The sequence below is a fragment of the Ictidomys tridecemlineatus genome, chromosome 4, assembly GCF_052094955.1.
Source record: "Ictidomys tridecemlineatus isolate mIctTri1 chromosome 4, mIctTri1.hap1, whole genome shotgun sequence".
Lineage (NCBI taxonomy): Eukaryota > Metazoa > Chordata > Mammalia > Rodentia > Sciuridae > Ictidomys > Ictidomys tridecemlineatus.
Window position 1 is genome coordinate 44,298,715 of NC_135480.1, and position 20,477 is coordinate 44,319,191.

At 44.2% G+C, this 20,477-nt stretch overlaps 1 protein-coding gene across 1 annotated transcript; it reads right to left on the reverse strand.

Annotated features, from left to right (window-relative positions):
• Positions 1–474: 474 nt before the first annotated feature.
• Positions 475–4,851, reverse strand: Tmem86a (transmembrane protein 86A). Its single transcript, XM_005326736.5, has 3 exons — positions 4,672–4,851; positions 2,327–2,591; positions 475–1,983 (listed from the first exon to the last, which is right to left on the reverse strand). Exons 1-3 carry the CDS (start codon positions 4,690–4,692, stop codon positions 1,547–1,549), a joined length of 723 nt encoding a protein of 240 aa, XP_005326793.2. The 5' UTR covers positions 4,693–4,851; the 3' UTR covers positions 475–1,546.
• Positions 4,852–20,477: the final 15,626 nt, after the last annotated feature.

Here is a 20,477-nt window from a genome sequence, read left to right on the forward strand (position 1 = left end):
TGAATCAGCCAATCTATTCCCATTCCTCCCAGCTGTTCAACTAAGCCTAAAGTCCCAGAAGAAGGAGATACTTGAAGGGAAATCTGAATCATTTGGAGCAGGCAGCAGGTCTGTAATGGAGAGGGGAGGAGGCAGGCAGCAGTAGAGGACATTGGGTAACTAAAGGTCACCAATATTGCTGGGCACCTGTGCATAGGGAAATTTCATCAAGGACAAATTTGGACAATGGCAAACACTACCCTCCCCCGTCCTCCTAAACTACCTCCTCTCATGCACACATGTGACCAGAGAAGGGAGACCCACTCCAACTAGCACAGTGTCAGCAGAACCAGAGAGCCAGGCTGGCGCCAAGATGCCCTGGCCAAGACTTTGACCCAGGCTGTGAGGACAGCCAGGGCCCCTGGCACCATGCCCCCACCCACTCTCCAGGACAGGCACGTGCATGCTACACAGGCAGACAAACAGGGGAGCCAGTGGCCCTTGATTTATTTTTTAATATTTATTTATTTATTTATTTTCATTTGGACAGTAGAGGATGGAGTTGCCTCATCCTTCCTTCCCTTGCATTGAATGTGCCTTGGGTCTTAAGACCCTAGAATGTCATTGGAGCCCAGTGTAGAAGGGACAGGGAGGAAAGCACTGAGTGGGTATGTTGGGAGGAAAGGTGCCAGGCTCAGCACCCTTCAGTGGCTCCCTGAGGCCCTCTCCCTATGAGATTTTACAGACAGCAGGCAGAGACATATGGCAGAAAAACACACAGACTAGCTAGGAGACAGACTACACATATACACCACACACACACACAGAGCCTGGCCCTTTCCTTTGGCATGGTTTTTACCTTAGCCCTGGGAACAGGAACTAAGGGTGGTGGTATGGGGCCTAAGCTCTGGGCTGGCCTGTGAGTGAGATGGGATCAATTTTAATCCTTGGTATCCACAGGCTCTCAGACCAAGGAAATTCCTCTCCTGCCTACCCTTCACCTCCATAGTCACACTTAAAGATTGAGATTGTTCAAGTAACAAGGATAGTCAAGGGGAAGGGAGATTCCATCTTCATCCAATCTTCCCAACTATGGGCCTGTTAAAAGGACTTCAAGCCCTGGCCCTGGATCATCTCAACACAGATTTCTCCCCTCTTTCCCTAGACTATACAGAACAGAAAAGTTGGGAGTGGATTCGTCCAGCATTGCCACTTGTTCTAGGCATAAGAGATGAAGTCAGACTCTTTCACCTAGTAGGGGAAGGGGCGGGTCAAGAAGCTGAGCACCATTACCCTTCAGGAGGTCTCTGACAGTCCTGATGGGGTAGAGGTGGGGTGATGTATTCTGGCTCCAGAAAGGAAGCTGTTTCTCTGAGTACTCGGCACTATCCTGAACCTCTAGCTTTGCTAGTGAGAACCTTCTCCTGCTTACCCCTTCAAACTCGTCAATTCCCAAGTGATACCGACTGCCCAGGCTGGCACTGCAGCCATCTTGATCCAGCTCCTGTAGGTTCCCCAGGGTCTGGACCCCAGTCCTAGGAGAGGGAGGTGAGCAGATCCTGGTCCCTCAGTTGGCCTTGTTCAGTCTATAGTCTTCCACTGGCTCCCGGCTCTCCACAGCTGACAGGGCGATGAGCATCTGAGCAGCATAGTAGGTGGACATGATGACTGCCCGAGAGTATGGCACAGGAAAGCAGAACTGGTTCAGTGCAAGGGTCATGTCTGAGATGATAAAGAGCAGTGCACCACTGCCTGCTGCCAGCTCAGTCCAGCGCCAGGCTGCCCCAGCCAGCTGCAGTCCTGCTATAGCTCGCCAGCCCATGAAGCTGATAAGGGCCACATAGACCCCCACCAGATAGGTGAAGGCACCTGAAAGCCCTGGATAGAGGAGGGCATAGCACAGGCCTGACAGCACTCCCATCACCAGGCCTGTCCGGAGAGCCAGTGGCCGCATGCCAAAGGCTGAGGCGTAGAGCATGTGAGTCACAGCAAACATCAGCAGACCTGGGAGTAAGAGGGGATAAGGGATGCTGAAGGCAAGCTTAGTAATTAATGAGTATTGGGGGGAGTTATCCAACAGATTTTCTATGGAAGTAACAAGTGTAGGAAGATCCACAAAGGTAATGATCACCCCTACACACACACTCCCCTAAAGAACTTCAGAACTGATCACTAGAGTTCACCTAGTGATCAGGCAGTCCTCCAACAGGGGACCCCACACCACAAAAACCCTCTAACTCCCCCATTCAAAAGCTCCCTTTTCTAAATCCTTGCCAACCCCAGGACCCTCTTTCCCCCAGCCCCAGGATCCCCACCCCCACCCCCGGCAGTTATTATGACCACTAACCGTGCACAAAGTAGCCCTGGTCTTGCCAGATGAGGAAGGCATCACCTAGGGCAGAGAAGATGAGCCCCACAAAGATGAGGATGGCGCTGGGGTGGGCCAGCAGGAATCCAAGGCCATGGGCCAGAAGGAAGAGCCAGAGGCAGAAGATAGGCAGGCACTTGATGAGGGCACTGACCCACGACGGGCTGGATGAGGGTAGCCAGAGCACAAAATATACACAGGTGGCCTTGAAGAAAGGCACCAGTTTGGGTCCCTCGCTCTTCACCTGGAGGATACAGGACAAAGGCAGTACTCAGAGCTTTGGAGTTCAGAAGCTCATAATGGGGCTCAGAGTCAGTACCTTCAACCCAGACATCCACCCTAGAGACAGGCCTATGACCCCCCATACCACCCCAAACAGGGAAGGGTGATATACAGAAACCCAGTCTGGCCTGTCCCAACCCCCAGCAGAGTCTAAATAACCCATCATCATGCTGAGGCTCCATTTATTAGGAGGGGAAAGGGCTCCATTTGACTACTCTTGGCTCTGGGTCTGGGCCAAAAGCAAGCAGTCTTTAAGAAAGTGTCCCCTTCTGCAACCCAACATGCCTCCCCCTTCTGGTCCCCTTCCTTTTCCTCCCTAGGACCCCTTTAGCCTCTCACCTGCCAGCATCAGTACTACCCCAGCTATCTGGAATTGGAATGAAATCAGTAGGAAACACCCAGATTGGCCAACTCAAGATCCTCAATAATGAGGCCAGGACACAGGCTTAGGGCCTGGCAACACAAGGAATGTGGGAGGGTAGACAATGACAACCTCCTCCCGCTCCAACTCCTCTTCCTTTTTGGCCGGTCTACTCCTCATTCTCCACTCTATCTGCCTTAGACTAAAGGTAGCTTATCAAGACAAGGAGAGGTACTAAGGATGCTAGAGAAACAGACTCATTGGTTGGAAACAAGAAAAATGTCCCTGAAATACCAAGATTTCAAGTATCAGGGGAAGGAAGGTGCATGTCTGTCAGTCTTGTTTCCCAGAGAACAAGAGCAACTCAACTACACCAGAAATAAGCAGGAAGGGGGATAGGATAGGGGTTCTTTTCCCAGCTTCTGATCTGGAGCCAGCAAACAGACTGGGAGATGGAGAACTGAGAGGAGGAAGTTAGAGCAGCTGACTTGGTCTCAGCCGGATTAGGGGGGAGGGTGGCAAAAGAAAGAAAGGTTGTACCCAAGGGCTGCAAGGACAGTCCAAGCTGGAGGAGGGGACTGCTACAGATATTGTGCATCTGGGTTCCCTCAAGCTACATTCCTTGGGCTGCTAGTTCAGGGTCTTGGAGGGTGATTTGTAGAAGCTGAGGTTCCCTGTGCACTCACATTCTGCTAAAGTGTTTGCTCACTCTGGCTAGGTGAGCTGTCCAACACAGGGCTTTGGGGAGACACTCAAGACTCCTATACCACCAATTACCTGGGTATGGATCAGACGTGATAAAGGGGACTAGGAAGAAGCAAATGTGTGGTACAGGGTCTAAGCCTGCTCTTTCTCTGCCAGAGGTGAAAGCAGGGAGTAAAGATGAGTTCCTCTCCCCACTGGAAATTTCCTTATCAAGGCTGGTCAGGGTAAGGGCATGGCCAGAGGAGGAGGCTGGAAGGGATGGTCAGCTTCACAACATCCACTTGTCAGCCTTTCAGAGCATCAACTGTCCTTTCCATCCTCCTCCCCAAGTCCCATATTTTCTGAGAAACTGGCATTAGGTGGGAAGACCAGTACTAGATACAGAAGGGTGGGGAAACACAAAAAAGGTTCAAGTTGAGAAAGTCTGAAAAAGAGGCGATGTCAAGAGAGAATGACCCATCTTCCCCTAGCACATTATCAGGATTGCTTAGATTCAGGGGCGTCCTCTCCGGCGCCCCCGACTTGTTTATAACGTGAGGAAGAGGAGAAGACCAACTTGGGACAGGATTCCCGAGCGGTCCCAGTCGCCCTCCTCCGCTCCGCCCTCTCCCACGCCTTCCTGTGGTCCTCCTACGCAGAACCCGTAGGCCCTAGGCAGTCCTCTCCCTCTCCCAGGCCGCGACCCCGTCGACCCGCGCCAGACACACACAGGTCAACAAAGTCACGCTTCCGAGTCACGTGCCCAGTGTTTTCCTCCCTCCCGCAAGCGGGCGGGAGGTTGGGGGGCGCTCGGAGGGCGGGCACAGCTGGTCTGGGGAGCAGAGGGCCGTGACAACGCCCGACTCACGCTGGGGGAAGCCGGCCGCAGCGCGACCCCCTGCCCCGCCTCACCCCAAAACAGTTTGGCCTGCGGCAGCCCGGTCATCAGGCCAATGGGCTCTGGCCACACGGGACACTGGCTGGCTCGTTCACTCACCACAGTGAACGGGGACACCATGGCGACCGCGGCTGGCACCCGCTCCGGGTTACAGCGGCCAGGTCGCACCCGCGGCCAGGTGAGCAGGAGACGACGTAACAAAGCCTGGAGGTGAACGACAGTACCTCCCGCGCGCCGGGAGCTCCGAGTTCTGTCTGCGAACCCCGCGACGTCACCACAGACACCGCCAATCAGCGGGCCGAAGTCCAGTGTGGGCGGGGCGCTGCTGGAGATGCCGGCCAGGCCCTCCCCGCTTCTGCCTCAAGAAAAGAGCTTTCTCACGTGGAGGCCCAGGCCCCGCCCCCGAACTCAAGCCTGGGCATCCCGGATTTTGAGGTTGACACCCCCCCCCCCCCCCCGCCCCCAATGCCTGGGTGAGGACAGAGCTTGGCTCTGCCCTGGACACATTTTCTCATAACCCAGGAACAAAAGGCAATGAAAGGCAGACTCTCTGCAGCCTTTAAACTTGCAGTCCCTGTAGACACAACTGCAATTAGATACAACTCTGAGTGCAGATACATCCAAATGGACACACAGTGGGCAGCAGACATAACCTTCAACGTGAGAAGAGAATATATATATAAGTACACAGAAGCCATAGACCCATAATTGTAACATATACACAAGCACATACAGAATCACAATTACACTGAAAAAGTATAGACACAAAACCATCAACTGTGGATTGACCCTACCACAATCACCCCCCACCCCTTTTTAAAATTTTTTTTATTTATTTATTTATTTATTTATTTATTTTGGTCTGGTACTAGGTTTGAAGCCAGGGGCGCTTTGCCACTGAGCTACATCCCAGCCGTTTTTAAAGTTTTTTTGTTGTTTTATTTTGTTTTAAAATGAGATCTTGTTAATTGGCTGAGGCTGGACCTCTATCCTTTACCACAAAAACAGACAAACATAGGCAAGCAGCAGCCCATAGACCCATAATTCTAACACAGAAACAGTCATACTCAATTGCCCTTAGACACACACCTCTCACAACTCAGACAACTGTAACACATACATATACACACACAAAAAAAAAAAACAGGAATGACACGCAGAATTGAGCACACTTAAGAATTCAGATCGGGGCTGGGAATGTGGCTCAAGCGGTAGCGCGCTCACCTAACATGCGTGCGGCCCGGGTTCGATCCTCAGCACCACATACCAACAAAGATGTTGTGTCCTCTGAGAACTAAAAATAAATATTAAATAAAAAATAAAAAAAAAGAATTCAGATCGGTGCAAACTAAATTGGCCAGAAATACAAACTAAGTGAATTTAATGTTGACATTACTTAGACCAAAGGTACAGAAGCACATCTGGAACTGTATGAGTTCAGACTCATGGGCAGACTGGTAGGTAATTAAATGGACTGAAATCTAGTCCCAGTTTTGATTGCCCTGTGATTTGATGAATCTCTTCTCTCTGACCTTGACTTACTCATCTGTGAGATAAGTGAATGATCTCTAAGCTTCTGCCCAATTCCACCTGACATGTGTAGGATGGGGAAAGGAAAGGGCTGCTGGTTTCAGAAAATTTAAATCCAGCAGACTTGCTGCAGTAGAGGAGCAGAAGCTGTGTTTCTGAATTTGGGAACTGGGGAGAAAAGAATGACCATACCTAGTTAGCAGTCATCAGGAGTATCATCCTGGAATGGTGACATGGAAGCCCTCCTGCTGGAACCCAGCCTTGTACTGTCCCAGGAGAGTTGCACAGACTGAAATCTCCTGTGAGCCCCTTCCACAATAGGTCTCGTCCTTTGTTTTCTGGGCCCTACCCACCTTTTCCTAAGCCTGTGCTATTGACCTGACACCCACTCAAAGAAGAAATACCCCTCTGCTAGTGACAAAATTGACAACTAGAGTCATGCTGGGAGTGGTGGTCCATACCTGTAATCCTAGCAACTCAGCAGGCTAAGGCAGGAGGATTTCAAGTTCAAGGCCAGACTGGACAACTTAGGCCCTGCCTCAAATTCCTTTTTCTTTCTTTTTTATTTTTTTTCTTTCCTTTTTTTTTTTTTTTTTTTTTTTTAATTTTGTGGCACTGAGGGTTGAACCCAGGGTCACTTTACCACTAAGCTACTTCCCCAACCCTTTTTATTTTTTTATTTTGAGACAGAGTTTTGCTAAATTGCCAAGGCTGGCCTTGTACTTGCAATCCTTCTGCCTCCTCATCCCAAGTTGCAGAATTTATAGGTGTATGCTACCATGCTGGGGAAATAGCTCAGTGATAGAGCACCATGGTACAATCTCCAATGCCACAATAAAATAAAATAGCCAGAGATTCAGAACCTGATGCAATTAAGTGTGTGAGTCAAGACTTCTCACAGACAGGATGGGAAGCAGCCACCCACAGCCATTGGCTCCTCCCCTACAGGCACTTCCACCATAGAAGCCTGTGGTCAATGAACTCTGCCTGCTCTGTTTTCTGTTTTCTCTGTTGTCAGGGGCTGTGAGAAGACCCAGCTTACCAAAATGGGGGACTAGAATTGCTGTCTGTCTGGCGTGCGCTCTCTCTCTCTCTCTCTCTCTCTCTCTCTCACACACACACATACACACACACACACACACACACACACACACACCCCTACAAAATGTGCTGCTTGTAAATAACACTGGACTGAGAGAAATACTATACTTATTACTGGTCCCTCCTTTTCTGTGACTTACTAGTTGTATAATTACCATGCCATCTTTGAAGTCTCAGTTCCCTCATCAAGAAAATGGAGGACTTACACAAGAAGATAGGTGCAAACATTTCAGTTTTCCTGTTCCACCCTCCAATGTCACTTAAGGAATAGTTCTCAAACCAAAAGTAGCCAAGGCAGGGTATTTTTCATTTCTATGAACCTTCATTTACCTAATTATAAAAATTGAGACAGTTGGACTGGGAGTATAGCTAAGTGGTAGAGTGCTTGCCCAGCATGGGAGAGGCTGTGGGTTCCATTTCCAGCACCGAAAAAAAAAAAAAAAAAGGAAAAAAGAGAAAGAAGGTGGACTTTACCAGTGATTCACAAGCAGGACCTATAAAAATTCCTTGGGAAGTTTTTAAAATATAAATGTCCTTGTCCCACCCTAGACCTACTAATTCATAGATTTAACAAATTTATAGACACAGATACTTAAATATACAAAATATGAGATCTATCATTGTTATCCACAGGGTTTGACTCAGTACTTGATTACCCAATAGGCAAATTAGCCATATATATGTGTCACTCACAAAGCTGAGACATCTTCCCTCTATGCTGGTTATTCTTCATTTGCACTCCCACCAAGATCCATTCTTGGTATTTCAAGATCCACCAGGCTCTTTTATTCTTTTTTTTTATAAAGTCTTAAAAACAGTTTATTATTTTTTTATTTTATTATTAGTTGTTCAAAACATTACAAAGTTCTTGACATATCATACTTCATACATTTGATTCAAGCAGATTATGAACTCCCATTTTTACCCCGTATACAGATTGCAGAATCACATCAGTTACACATCCACTTTTTTACATACTGCCATACTAGTGTATGTTATATTCTGCTGCCCTTCCTATCCTCTACTATCCCCCTTCCCCTCCCCTCCCCTCCCCTCCCAGGCTCTTTTATTCTAATCCTAACATCCTGCCCTGGGAGTTCAAGCTCTATAGGATATATTACCATGGTTCACCAGGGGTCTGGCTTCTAATGGAGTTCAGCTAATGAGAGTCAGAGACCAATCTGAGCATGGGAGGAGAACAGATAAAGTCTGCTGAACCAATCTGAGAACTGGCAGTTCTAGAAGCTGTGCTCCTCCATTGTTAGCTCCAGGCTCCCTTCCTGAACCTTCAGGCCCAGGGTGTTTTCCTGAGCTAGTTATGTCATTAACATAGACTAAACATGTGTGTGTCTTTACGCAATGTCTAAACTTACTGAATAACAATAAATTCACAGGCTATACCACTTTCAACAGTGGCAGCTCACTGAGTACCTGTGGGTCACCAGACAATCCTAAACTGGGCAATCACAATTTTTTATTTTGTTGTTGTGGTTGTTTTGTTTTGTCTTGTTTGAGACAGGGTCTTGCTAAGTTGATGAGGCTGGCCTCAAATTTGCCATTCTCCTGCCTCAACCTCCCAAGTTGCTGGGATTATAGGCTTGGGCCACCATGCCCTTTTATTCCAATCCTAACTACAAATATCTAAAACACTTATCTAAAAAAAATACACATATATACCACAATTTCTTAATACACATATATACCACAATTTTTATATCTCACATTACACTTTGCAAGTGTTACAGAATGGCTAAGAAAGGGTTAAGGCAGCCACAGAGATTAATGAGGCTAAACTGAGAGCAAAGCCAGAGATCAGATATAAATGCAAAATATCACTGAAAGTGGTTAGATAAGATTACAAATGAGCCAAAGATCTTGTTCAGAGCACAGAACTGTCAAAGTGCAGGAACTTACTCTAGGTCAGAGTGTCAGCTTCTTATGTCAGCTTGGAATGGGCCTATGCAGGTTGTCATGGGCTGGAGAAACCATGCTGTGCTAGAGCCCCTGGACAGAGGATAAAACATTAATTGCTATAGAAATTTTAAGGGCAAGGCTCATGACAAATGACCAGATGACAGGGTCAGTGTGCCTCCTTTTATGGACCCCAGTTGAGAGGGTCACTTCATTCAGTGGTTGGGTGTGTTCCATAAACTCATGGACCTGGTTTTTCTGAAATGAGTTTGATAAGCCTGTGCATCCATATGTTTCTGATTAATTCAGTAAGTTCACAGGTGGTCATTTTTATTTGCATGATTAATTTATTTGTCTCTTAGGTTGTGGTAGGCTGATGGTGGTTGTTAACTTGGTGGTTGTAGATGTAGAGTCATTCTACCTCAGCACTTGTACACAAAATGGAATAACTCATGGCAAACCACTGCCAACTTGAAAACTGCTGTTTAATTCTTTGTAGAATAACCCAGAGCAGGGTTACTGCTCTCTGCAGTGGCAGGGCCTCTTCATCCATGACTAATTTTTTTTTTTAACCCTGTCCACATCTGTGCAGATAATCATTAAATTTTCTTCAGGTAAATTCTTGAGATGCCAGCACCCTGATTGATACAGGCACCAACAAGCCACTAGCCCATTCCAAAAAGAAAGAGCTTTTCATAATTTTATACATTTGGGTAAGGTTGTATTTGTTCTAAAAATCAATTTTATTTACTATTCAGTGTTTTTATTTTGAATTGCGTATTTCAGGGGCAGAGAGTAGAATAGAGCTGGCTGAAAATTGGCAATCCTTCCTTTCTTTTTATTAATTTTTTTTAATTTTTTAACTACATGACAGCAGTGGAAAGCATTACAATTCTTATTACACATATAGGGTACATTTTTTCATAAATCTGTACAAAGGTATGTTCACACCAATTTATGCCTTTATACATGTACTTTGTTGTTGTTGTTGTTATTGCATTACAATTCTTAATACACATATATACCACAATTTTTGTACCTCTGTTTGTATAAAGTATGTTGACACCCAATTCAAGTCTTCATACATGTACTTTGTATAATGATGTCCATCACATTCCACCATCCTTGCTAATCCCCTGCCCCCTCCCTTTCCCTCCCACCGGCAATCCTTCCTTTCTGTACCCAAAATGACTTATTAGCATGGTCTTTTTCATGAAGCTTTGAATTGTCTCTGTATTTGTTTGTGTCTTCTGTAAGAATTGAGCCCTTTCACTCATTCATCCATCCAACAAAATGTTTACTATGCATCTAATATGTGTGTGAAATGCTGGAGTTGAAAATATTGAGTAAAATACAGACTGTCCTCATGGGGCTCACAGTTCACGCAGACAGGGAGGTAAACAAGTGATGCAGTGTGGCAACTGATATAGTTCAGGTATGAAGATATGTTACAGGTGACATCAAAAACATATCAGGAACATTCATTGCACCTGTCACAGGTGAGGAAGCTGGGGCTAAATCCAGAAGGATGAGTTGGTCTTAATTAAGCAGACTTAATTAAGTCAAGGTTGTGACATTGACAGAGGAAATTGGATGTGGACATAAAAGCAGCAGAGAGCTGGGTGTTGTGGTGCATGCCTATAACTCCAGTGACTCAAAGGCTGAGGCAGTAGAATTGCAAGTTCAAGGCCAGCCTCAGCAAATTAGCGAGGCTCTAAGCAACTTAGTAAAAACCTTTCTCAAAATTAAAAAAAAAAAAAATGGTGAGGGGTGGGCTGGGGATGCAACTCAGGAATAAATCAGTCCTTGGTTCAATTCCCCAGTATCGGGCTGGGGATGTGGCTCAAGCAGTAGCGTGCTCACCTGGCATGTGTACGGCTCGGGTTCAATCCTCAGCACCATATACAAACAAAGATGTTGTGTCCACTGATAACTAAAAATATATATATATTAAAAAAAATTCTCTCTCTCTCTCTCTCTCTCTCTCTCTCTCTCTCTCTCTCTCCCTCCCTCCCTAAAAAAAACAAAAATCCCCAGTATCAATACTAATACTAATACTAATGGCATAAGAGAGACTGAGTTCAAAGAAGTGCCTGTAGTACTTGGTTGAGCAGAAGAGTCAAAATGGAAAGACTACAGAAGTAAGCATGAGCCAGGTCAGGAAGGCCCTTGAATGTTCTACTAAGGAAATTGGACTTGACCTTGGCCAATTATCTTCTGTTCCTTAGTTCTCTCGTTTGTTCTGATTCTCATATACCAGAAACATGGACAATGCATAGAAGAATAATCAACCATCATTCTGGACTTGCCCTGCATTCTCCTGTGGGGCTTTCTCAGTGGCCCACTCCATCTCTGACCTCCATCGTTTTGCCTCAGGATAATTTCTCCCTACTTAGATTGCCCTATATGAGATTGTAATCCACCTCTAAACTGTTTGCCTTTTTCCAGATTGGCTGCCAAAGATCTCAGCTAATTTCTCTGTGTCTGTTCCACCCTCAGAGCACTTCTAAGCAACTCTCAGAACCCCTATCCCTAGAAATATGGGGAGGCAATTAGAAATGTTGAGGATGTCACAAGGTTAGTTTTGGTAGCCGTGTATGGGGGGGGTGAGTTGATGAGTTGTTAAAAATCGAGCTGAATATGTGTTAGCCAAGTGCAGGTGTTTGCGAGGAGCTAGATACAGATCTATACCTCTGTCTCATAAGTGAAGACCGGTGTAGACTTAGAAGTCATAGACGTACTGAATGCTCTGTGGATATGATTAACCATGAAATGGTCTTGAGGGAGTAGAGAAGGACCAGACCAATTCCTGGGGCAGTGGGGTGAGGGGGCAATGGCACTCAAGGGAATGGTAGAAAAAAAGAGAACAAAGTGGAACAAATACACAGGTAAAAGATATGTTGACAGGAAACCCTCATCATTATACAAAATACATGTATGAAGATGTGAATTTGGTGTCAACATACCTTATAATCAGAGATATGATAAATTATTGTATAATGGTGTATTAAAATTATAATGCAAAAAAATAATTAATTTAAAATATATATATATGTTGACAGCCTAGAAATGTAGCTTAGTGGTAAAGTGCTCCCCTAGCATGTATGAGGCCCTAGGTTTGATCCCTGGTACTGTGCCCATGCACACATGTACTCATATACAAAAGACATGCTGAGGAGGTATCTATTACACCCACATGTACCCAAACTCCAAGTACACTAACAGGGAAAGAAACAGACATATTCAGAGAAGTACACATTCATGCAAATGTTTTGTGGGTTTTGGTTTTGTTTGTAGTACTGAGGATCAAACCCGGTAGTGCTCTACAACTGAGCTACAACCCCAGACCTTTTTATTTTTTCATTTGAGACAGGGTCTAAGGTACTGAGGTTGCCCTCATACTTACTGTCCTCCTGCAACCTCCCCACCAGTTGTAATTATAGCATGCACCACTGGGCCCAGCTGATCTGTGGTTTTTGTGATTTGGTTTCTTCCTTCCAAACAGGTGACAGCTGGTGGTTCTGCTTCTCTTCTGTGGTGAACCAAAAGCTTTGCAGACAGAGAACCATGACCCGTTATCATTCTTAACCCTATGCTCCATGGTCTGTGTGAGGTTTCACAGCCCAAACCCTGACCTAGGGCATTCCTACAGCCCCTTCTGCCCTTTCTTCTTCCAGGAACCAACCTAGGAATACCAAATGCTAGTGTCACCCATTCTCTGAAGACAACCATTCCAGAGTGCCTTTGTCATGCTGTAGTCCATTTGGGTCAGGGAAATGAGCCCTGGAGTAGCCAATGTGACACATGATGCAGGGTGGATTCCTGGAAGCAGTTATGGACAAAAGATGTTAGCAGAATTCACCTTTCCAGATCCATAGTGAGGGCTAATTTTTCATGCTGTCCTGAAATAACAGGCAGGGAGGGCAGGATCTATGAGGACATTATGGATTTTTTGATTAGACTGTGGGTTTTGGGCCAGACACCCCAGGGCTTAAAGTCCAGGCTTTTCATCTACTGTGTACCCTTAGCAAATTATTTAACTTCTCTGACTCTCAGTTTCCTTTTATATAAAATACAAAACCTGGCAAGGGTGGTTTGAAGGGGAGTTTGTTAATGCTGTACCACATCCAGCCCAGTCCTTCACCCCGAGATGCTTACTCCCCCCCCCTTTTTTTTTGGATAGATTGACAAGGGCATTGTCAGGCCTTGAGGCACCAGTCGATTTTTCTAACTATAAATTTGCCCAGTCTCTTAATGAGATTCATTACCAGGAATGAGCCAGAAGGGATTCCTTTCACTGTAGTATGTGGGATTTGATGACCTTCAATACCCGAGCTTCCAGAGTCCCAGGCTCTGTGAAATCTTTTTGGTTTTTGGTTTTTGTGGGTTTTTTTTTTTTTTTTCTTGTCTGTTTGTTTTGTTTTTTTGTTTTTTGGAACCAGGGATTGAACCCAGGGGCACTCTACCACTGAGCCATATCCCTGGCCTTTTTTTGTATTTCATTTAGAGACAGGATCTCACTGAGTGGCTTAGGGCCTAATTGCTGAGGCTGGCTTTGAACTTGCAATCCTCTTATGTCAGCCTCCCAAGCTGCTGGGATTACAGGCATGTGCCACAACACCTGACCCCAAGTGTTTTTATTAAGTCCTTGTGTTGTGGTTATCCAAGTTCAGCTTTCTCATCACCCTCAGTTCCCATAGTTACACAACCGGCATTCACACCCTAAGTTCCCTCGCATGCACCTTTGATTGCTCCTTCCTCAGTGTTGGAAAGTTAGTAGGAGGAAATAGAAACAAAAAAGGAGAAGTGTCAGGGAGTTAGACAAGAGAGAGAGAGAAAAAAAAAAAAACTCAAGGATTTCACTCACCAAGGCCCCCAGGACCCTGAATTAATTTACCCAGGAACTTCTGATTCAAGGGCTTTAGGGTGGGGCCCTGACATCTGTATTTTTAAAAAATGTTTTCTCCTCAATCTCAGTGCCTAAGGGCCAATTTTGGAGCAGACCTCCCTAAGTCTTCCTCCTGGAAACCCATCTCCCCAGACAGCAGATGAACCTCACTGGTGATGGGAGTAAAGGTTGCACATGTTAGGCAAATGATCTACCACTAAATATACCCCTAGTCCCTAGCATTTATTACACTTTTACTAGACTTATCTGGGACATAGATATGAACAAAGCAGACCTTCTCTGCAGGGTGTGGTACAGCACACCAGTAATCCCAGCTACCCTGGAGGCTGAAGCAGGATAAATCACAAATTCAAGGCCAGCCTGGGAAATTTAGTAAGTTCTTGCTTCAAATTTTAAAATAAAGGTGGTGGGGGAAGTGTTTGGGATGTAGCCCTGTGGCCGAGTGCTACTGGGTTCAATTGCCAGTACTAAAAAAAAAAAAAAACAACCAAAGTTTCTTTGTCCTCATGGAGTTCACAGTCTAGCTGGAGAAGCCAACACAATGATGTTCCTCTCCCCAGTTCTCCCAGGACCAAAAAAAACTGGACAGGAGCATCAAGGCCTAGCTGGGTTTTTGAGAAGATTGCTCTCTTGCACCAGAAGTGGAGAATATAACAGTGAAGCTGAGGCACCCGGTACAAAGGTCTCTTGTTTATTTTACCTCTGCCCTCTCCAAATTCTTTCCTATTCCAGCTCGGCTTCCTGCCTCCCATCCGGAGAAGGGCAAACTTTGGGAGCATGTAGTAATCATGTACTACGATAAGGTTTAGACTGGAAATGAGAAGTGACTGGAATTGTGACCACACTCCTCTTCTTGTTCCCAACCCTCATGGCTCCCAGGATACGAAGAAGAGGAAAGACAGTTGTTGAGTTGGAAGCACAAAGCAGTATAATTCCCTGCCTCCCCAGAACTGAACATTTGATCCATTCTTATTACTACACCACAAAACACTCAGTACCTGCAACAAGCTTCTGAACCTCCCTTGTATGTGGACGTATTATGAGTAATCTCCATTTGCTCCAGGGCAAGCCAGTTTAGGAAACAGGCTCACAGAATTGAGGAGTTTTTTTGTTTTTTTTAAATAGTCTGCATGTACTGGGATTAAAAGAACCAGTCAAATTATAAAAACACTTGGACACTGAACTGGTGTTGCTTATTTCTTTTTTTTTTTTTTTTTAACTTTTGCTAAGTAAGGAATTTAAAAAGGAAGCAAACTATCAACTCACCACCATTGCTTCATAAAAGATATATTAACTCTAGAAATGAAGAAAATAGAGTCCTTTCTGTTATGAAAGTTCAGTCCTTGTCCCCAGTGCCAATCCAGTAATGAGGACACTGTTTTAAGCAAAAAGAAAAAGAAGTTTTATTGCTTTGCTTTGCTTTGCTAGTAAAGGAGAAACACAGGCACTCCTGCCTAGAGGTTGTGATTCTCCCCATCACAGGGAACAGGGTTTCTTTTAAAGAGGGGATTGATTCAGAGAAATCCCATTTCCCTGAGATTAGGGAGGAGAAGATCAGGGAGGAGAAGTTCAGGAAGAAGTTGCAAAAAATAAAAAATATGTCAGTTTTAGACCAACAAAGATATAGTCAAAGCATAAAGTGAACCACTGTTACACTTTTCTTCCTTCCTAAAAAAAAAAAAAAAGAAAGAAAAGAAAAGAAAGAAAGAAAGAAAGAAAGAAAGAAAATAATCACAGAATTGAGGTCAATTCTTTAAATAGACTTTACTGAAAAGAATTAAATTTCCTTTTCTCATTTCTCCTAGGCCTGGTGAAACCATTATCAGGGACAGCACCTGTTTTGGGGTGGGAATAAGAGGCATTCCTTGTGACAAGTGAGAGGAAGCAGCCTGGGCATGGAAACAACCTCAGAGGCCAGAAGTTTCTGGTTAGATCTAGCACCAACAATTTCTCCCAGGCAAGTGATAATCTTTCTGAGCCTTGGTTTCTTTTGAAATGGAGAGATGAGTAGTCCCCTCCAACAGTTTTCATAACTAAATGAAAGAAGTATGTAAGGCACCTAAATATAAGGTGAAATAGTATTTAATAAATAGTATCTTCCTTCTTTTATTTTTTTCAAATTTGTTCTTTTTAGATATACGTGACAGTAGAGTGTAACTTCCTTCTTTTAAAGACACTGAACTTCAGAGTGGGTTACTATCTATCTGCCTGGAATGACTTAAGTGTGGTCTTTTCTGGGGCTTCTCAATGTTCACAAACACTGTGACCTTCTCAGTGTGCACAAACCGTGAAGTAGCATCATAATCACCTGGGAAGCTTGGTAAACATATGGATGACCAGACTTTACCCAGGAGTTCTGATTCAAGGGCTTTAGGGTGGGGCCCTAACATCTGTATTTTAACAAGCTCCCCCAAGTGATTCATATGCACATGGAACTTTGAGAAACTCTGTATTATATAACTCACTGCCCCATTCATCCAGTAAGCATGTGCCTGGTGCTAAGCAGACACAAAGAACAAAACATATTTTTTGAAATACCAAAGCCTAGCACAGAGCCTGGCACATGATGGCACTTATTAAATGGTTATCAAATAAGTCTTCAAAGGGGTGCATCTTATGAGGGAGACAAAAGTATGAATCAATCAATAAATTGGCACCAAGGAAAAAAAAGTATCCAAAGGGAATTAATGCTGCCTGCAGAGGGAGATGGCAGAAAAGGCTTCCTAGGGGAGGGGGGCATATGATAGCTTAAAGAGTAGCGTTTGCCTACCAGAGTAGTAGATTTTGCAAAGATTTAAAGTTGTGTCAAAGAAGGGATATGAGAGTCTAGATTTTAAGATACCAGGAAGAATGGTAGGAAAAGAAGCAGGAAGAGGTATGTGGATTTGAGGACTAGATTGTGATGAACTCCTTACCCTGCTAAGGAGTTTCAACTTTGTGATGAAGTCCATAGGAAACCAGTGAGGTTTTCAAATAGGGAGTGAACAGATTTTCATGTAGAGATATCACTGTTAGTGGAGGCCTAGGCCAAGGCCTGACTCTGGGGCCCAATATATCAGGTCTGGCTACTTGCCCCCCAAATCAAAAAGAAATAGTAAAAGGAAAAAGGAAGTAGCTTTAATCAGTGTAGCTACAATAGGAGGACAGAGGGAATCCTTGGCTTTAGCCCTGACTTTGAGGGCCTAAAAATGACCTTGAGGTTTTACATAAAGGAAAATGAGGGTAAGGGTTGAGGGTTCGCAAAGCTGAAGGGTTTGCACAGCTGCCCACGCAGGCAACTTTGATCAGGTGCGGTCTGTCCATCATTATCTCAGAATTGGTCAGGCAGGGCCTTGAAGATAAGAAAGTTGCTGTTGCCTGGAGGTAGTTTCCACTTATCACAAGATATTTATCATTAGACCTGTTCCTGAAAACCTAGGTGACTCTAAGCAAAAGAGACAGATGCAAAATAGAAGCAGAGATTTTAATCCTGCTTTTAGTTGCACCAATAGACATTTGCAGGTGAAAAGTGAAGAGTCTAAATCCATGTTACAACTAGCAGAGTCCTGTGTGGACAGTGGGGTGACAGGGTTCATACTGAAGGAAAGCAGAATCATCAGGGAAGGATACGGAAAATAACAGCCCCCAAGAAAAGGGGAATGACAGCCTCCAGGGAGGAGGGAGGACAAAGGATCCTGGGAGAGAGAAGGTAAACGTTAGGCCCTGGACTCTGGGCTTTCATCCTTTCCCAGTAACACTGAGTCCTGGAGGGGAAGGCAAACAAATGGGCTCTGGGCTCTGGATTTTTATCCCAGTAACAAATTTAGTTTCAAGCTTTCACAACTATTTCCCTGAGTTACAAGTTGAGTTTTTACACCTGTTTTTCTGAGTTAGATTTTTAACCTGCACAACTAGTTTCCTGTCTCCCCACCTGGCACATCCCAAGTCTCAAGTGATTAAATCACACTAAACATTCTGCTATGATTAACTCTCATTAAAACCTATAAAATACAGACCCCTCTTGTAACCAGTTGCCATTTTCTCCCCTGAAAATGTGCCGTTCCGCCACTGCTTGATAAAGACAGCTTGTTGATTCGAGGTCTGCTCCCATTTGGGGGTATTTTTGCTTACAATCAGGAAGTTGTTACACTAGCCCAGAGAATACTGGAGATGATCCAAGCTGGAGTAATGGCAGTAGAATGTAGAGAAACCAAATCTAAAAATTTTTAAGTATTTCTTTCCAGTGAAGCTTAAAAGACTTACATGCCTTCTCAAAAGAGGCCAAATTATTTTATTGATTATTCGAAGCTGAAGTCATTTTGTTACCACTGTTTACCAGTGACGAGTCCTTGCTTTCCTGAAGTATAACACCAGAGAAGCTCGCTGAGGCAAATGTCAAGTAGAAAGCTTTATTAAAGGAAAGCAGAAAAGACTTCTCCCTGGAGGAAGAAGGGGACCCAAAAGGTGGAATCCGTGGAAGGGCCTGGGGCGGCTTTTGATTAGCACTTCCCTGTTTGCTGGGAGCTGTTTCATTAAAAGTTCCTTAGGATGGGTTCCAGGCCTTGAGGACATTAACATTTCACTTTCCCCAAGTGCTGCTCTGCTTTCCTGGACTCCATTCTTGGTAAAGGCCTCCATTTTCTTTATCTTATTGGCTAATAGACCTGATTTACCTAACTATACTAACTACCTTATCTGTAAATCTGGCTTCAATTTGAGGAATTTTAAGTGCAAGAAAGGCCATTTGATCTGTGTTTCCCTACATATAGCAAGACATAAAAAGATACTTTCAGAAGGATTGTCCTCACACACCAATGCTGAAAATGGTTTTGGTCATCAAAGACTGACTGGTAATGAGGCTGCAGTGAACCTGAACAAACCAACTCTCTGGAGGAAACTTTATCTGCCACTAGCTTCTACATCCATCCTCCCCACCCAAAAGTCTCTTATTAACGTTCATGAAGTTATCAGTCCTAATGATATCCATTTTTTCCTGTCATTTATTCACAAATTTGTTGTTCTTTAAGAAGCATAAAAGCGGGCTGGGGTTGTGGCTCAGCAGTAGAGCCCTCACCTAGCATGTAGAAGGCCCTGGGTTCGATGGTCACCACCACATCAAAATAAATAAGTAGAATAAGGGGGCTGGGGATGTGGCTCAAGCGGTAGTGCGCTCGCCTGGCATGCGTGCGGCCCAGGTTCGAGCCTCAGCACCACATACCAACAAAGATGTTGTGTCTGCCGAGAACTAAAAAATAAATATTAAAAAAAAAAAAATTAACAAAATGTGCATTCTTTTCTCTTGTTAATCAGCTCTTATATAGGGCTGGGGATGTGGCTCAAGCGGTAGCGCGCTTGCCTGGCATGCGTGCGGCCCGGGTTCGATCCTCAGCACCACATACCAACAAAGATGTTGTGTCTGCCGAGAACTAAAAAATAAATATTAAAAAAAAAAAAATTCAAAAAAAAAAAAAAAAAAAAAAAATCAGCTCTTATATAAATTGTGTTCCTAGATGTAGCCAAAGATCTCACATAAGAACTAAAGGCTGAGCATTGTGGTGCTCACCTATAATCCCAACAGCTCAGGAAGCTGAGGCAGGGAGATCACATGTTCAAAGCCAACCTTAACAACTTACTGAGGCTGTTTAGTGAGACCCTGTCTCAAAATAAATAAAAAGGGCTGGGGATGTAACTCAGTGGTTAAGCACTCCCTGGATTCAATCCCTGGTACAAAACAAATTAATAAATAAATAAGAACTGAGGAAGGCAGGAGCAAACCCTCTCCTACATAAACTTGGGATTCTCTCATCCCTGTGTGGCCCTTTTAAAGTCTAGGGTGAACCAGACCTAGGCAACTTAGCCAGACCTTAAAAAAAAAAAAAAAAAATTCTTTATTTTTTTTATTTTAAAGGGGCTGAGAATGTAGCTCAGGGGTAGAGTACTTGCCTGGCATGCACAAGGCTCTGAGTTCAATCCCCAGTACCACACAAACAAAACAAAAATTAGGGTAAAAATTTTGTCAATAAAGCTATTAATATTGATTGTGACCATAACACATAATCATCATGAAAACTTCAGAAACTATAGAAAAGTATAAATAATATAATAGGAACTCCCTATAATATCATAGTCCAGAGATAATCAATGGGATGTTATAGTATATTTGCTTCTAATTCTTTTGCATGTGTATTTCAGGTTTGTTTTTTTTTGAGAGAGAGAGAATTTTTATTATTTATTTTTTAGTTTTTCAGAGGACACAACATCTTTATTTGTATGTGGTGCTGAGGATTGAACCCAGGCTGCAGGTACACCAGGCGAGCACGCTACCGCTTGAGCCACATCTCCAGCCCCTATTTCAGGTTTTAAAATGTAAATTTATCATAAGTTATTTAATCTTTCCATATTTTTGGATATGTAAGTTGTTTTCCTGCTATAAAAATGCTATAATGAGCATCAACTTCATAAATCTTTGTACATA

Bases quoted from the DNA above. Each gene is read 5' to 3' on its own strand.
- Tmem86a (XM_005326736.5), bottom strand. From the start codon at position 4,692: ATGGTGTCCCCGTTCACTGTG. The intron at 2,592-4,671 runs GTGAGTGAACGA...TGTATCCTCCAG, and splicing joins TGGTGTCCCCGTTCACTGTG to GTGAAGAGCGAGGGACCCAA. The intron at 1,984-2,326 runs GTTAGTGGTCAT...TCTTACTCCCAG, and splicing joins CCAGGGCTACTTTGTGCACG to GTCTGCTGATGTTTGCTGTG.